The sequence below is a fragment of the Penaeus monodon genome, chromosome 28, assembly GCF_015228065.2.
Source record: "Penaeus monodon isolate SGIC_2016 chromosome 28, NSTDA_Pmon_1, whole genome shotgun sequence".
Classification (NCBI taxonomy): domain Eukaryota; kingdom Metazoa; phylum Arthropoda; class Malacostraca; order Decapoda; family Penaeidae; genus Penaeus; species Penaeus monodon.
In genome coordinates, this window is record NC_051413.1 from 38,700,128 (window position 1) to 38,702,101 (window position 1,974).

Sequence of the window (1,974 nt, forward strand, 5' to 3'; positions counted from 1 at the left end):
ACTGTGAAAAGAAAAAGTGTCCCCGTGTGAGTAGTGGAGCTGCTCTTGCGCAGAAAGCTCGCTGTTTCACTGAACGGCATACAGACGCGTCAGGTGTCACGCCGGCCCCAGGGCGCTGCCGGGAAGGGCGGAGCTGCTGCACGTACGTTCTGAGGCCGTGACGGTGCAGTAGAAGCCCTTTTGCTGCGCCGAGCCGTTGGTCCGGAAGGTGAGCCTGGCCCAGGGGCCGCACGTCGTGATGGTCTCAGGCCGCTTTTTCCCGCAGTACCTGTGAAGAGGACGAGTGTCCACAGTCACTTGCGTCAGTCCAAGCCTTGGGAGGTCCTCCCACAGGAGCCAAAGCAAAGCAGAGAATCTCCATTTGCAACTCACTTGCTCCAGAAGCACTTGTGCATGATGACGAGGCGGTCGTTGGTGCAGGACGGACTGCCCTCGATGGCCACGGGCGAGCAGCTGATTTCCAGCCTCACATTCGGCGTGGCGCCCTGTGGACACGTGTGGTGTGAGACAAGTGGCGCCACAGAAAGCCTTTGGTGTGAGTCACACGCAGGCTTCCTGGGCCTGCTAGTCCTACCTTGATGGTCCAGTTGTTGTCCCAGTTCTTGGGGTAGTTGTTGGGGTAGCGCGGGGAGGCCACGCACACCGTCTGTCCTGGCCCGAGGACGGTCTCGCTCCCCGGACTGGCTGTGATGCCTCCGCAAGCGACTGTGTGCAACGAAAAGAACGCCAGCTACAGCTCACCAGTGAGTGAAGGATGTCCTTCCTGCAGGACTACCGTCGCCAAATGCTGAATTTGGATGAGCAGGCCGCAGATACAAGAAAGTGGGAGGGATTAAGAACATAGGAATTAGTCAAACTAATGGACATTTATCACATCGAACAAAACAAAATAACAGAGGTTCTGGATCTTGGATAGGGAGACTCACGTGCCCTCTGGAGATGGCGAGGTTCAATAACGCTCGAGTCGCTCCCATCAGACTGAAACACCAAAAACAAGAATTATTTCTTTCAAGTTTGCCTCGACTTCGCTTTTCTATAATATGCGACCAAAGAAATGTATAATTCTTAGTCAGTATCATGCTGATCCATCTCATCAAACAGCCTTTCTGTGCCTCCTCGCCAGTGAGGCCGGACAGGAGAACCTATGCCTCCCGCATCTCGCCTCCGAGGCTTCTCGTACCGAAAGCAGGTGATATGCCTGGCCTGGAAGTGCCATGGCGGCCGCCAGCACCAGCAGTGCCACCAAGGCCGATTCTCCAGCGTGCCGTGCCATCGCTGTTGTGTCTGCTGATTCTGCTTCTGATGCTGGAGGAAGTACCGTGTAGAAGCTGCCGACGCTGGCCCAGTCCACACTGACTTGTGGCCAACGAGCTGGCCGCTTATATTCGCCTGGAGCTGCGGTATGTACAGGTGTTGCTGGCCAGTAATGAAAGAGCGTGAGTGCCGATGGTCAGATGTGGATTATGCACGGCTGAGTTCATCCTCTTGAAGCTGTCTCAAATTGAACCGCAGTCCACCTCTCTCCTTTGGCTCAGATCTATAGGCATGATTTTCAGTAGGTCTATCAATTAAATTGTGATATCAGGCTAACTAGATTAGCACTTACTAACAATAAAGATTTTATTTGCATTATTGGAAGCCAAGTATATGTTAAAAATGAAAGTATTGATTTCTAGGGATTTTGAAATTTTTGAAGTTATTATCGTTATTTTTTCTGATTTTATGATGAAACTTTATTCGATTTTGAAAGGCTCAAGTACAATCTCATTAATAAATATCTGACTCACCACATATCCCAGAATCACTAATAATTCCTTACAGCGGGAACACCTCACGTGATCAGAATCAATTTCTCAAGAATTAATGAGGCAAAACAGTCATTATTTTCTTTGTATCATTATTTCGTAGGCCTGTAACCAGGGTTGGATCCAAGTACAGGCGACTATACTTAAGTCCAAGTAACTGGATATTTTT

At 50.2% G+C, this 1,974-nt stretch overlaps 1 protein-coding gene across 1 annotated transcript in view; it reads right to left on the reverse strand.

Moving 5' to 3' along the window:
* Window positions 1-96: 96 nt before the first annotated feature.
* LOC119591208 overlaps window positions 97-1,974 on the reverse strand; it is a 2,944-nt gene continuing 1,066 nt past the window's right edge. Inside the window, exons 2-6 of the mRNA XM_037939920.1 lie at window positions 1,181-1,416; window positions 927-978; window positions 575-705; window positions 373-485; window positions 97-268 (exon numbers count right to left, since the gene is read on the reverse strand). Coding sequence (XP_037795848.1) covers window positions 97-268; window positions 373-485; window positions 575-705; window positions 927-978; window positions 1,181-1,416 — 704 coding nt within the window. The remainder of the gene's footprint in view (window positions 269-372; window positions 486-574; window positions 706-926; window positions 979-1,180; window positions 1,417-1,974) is intronic.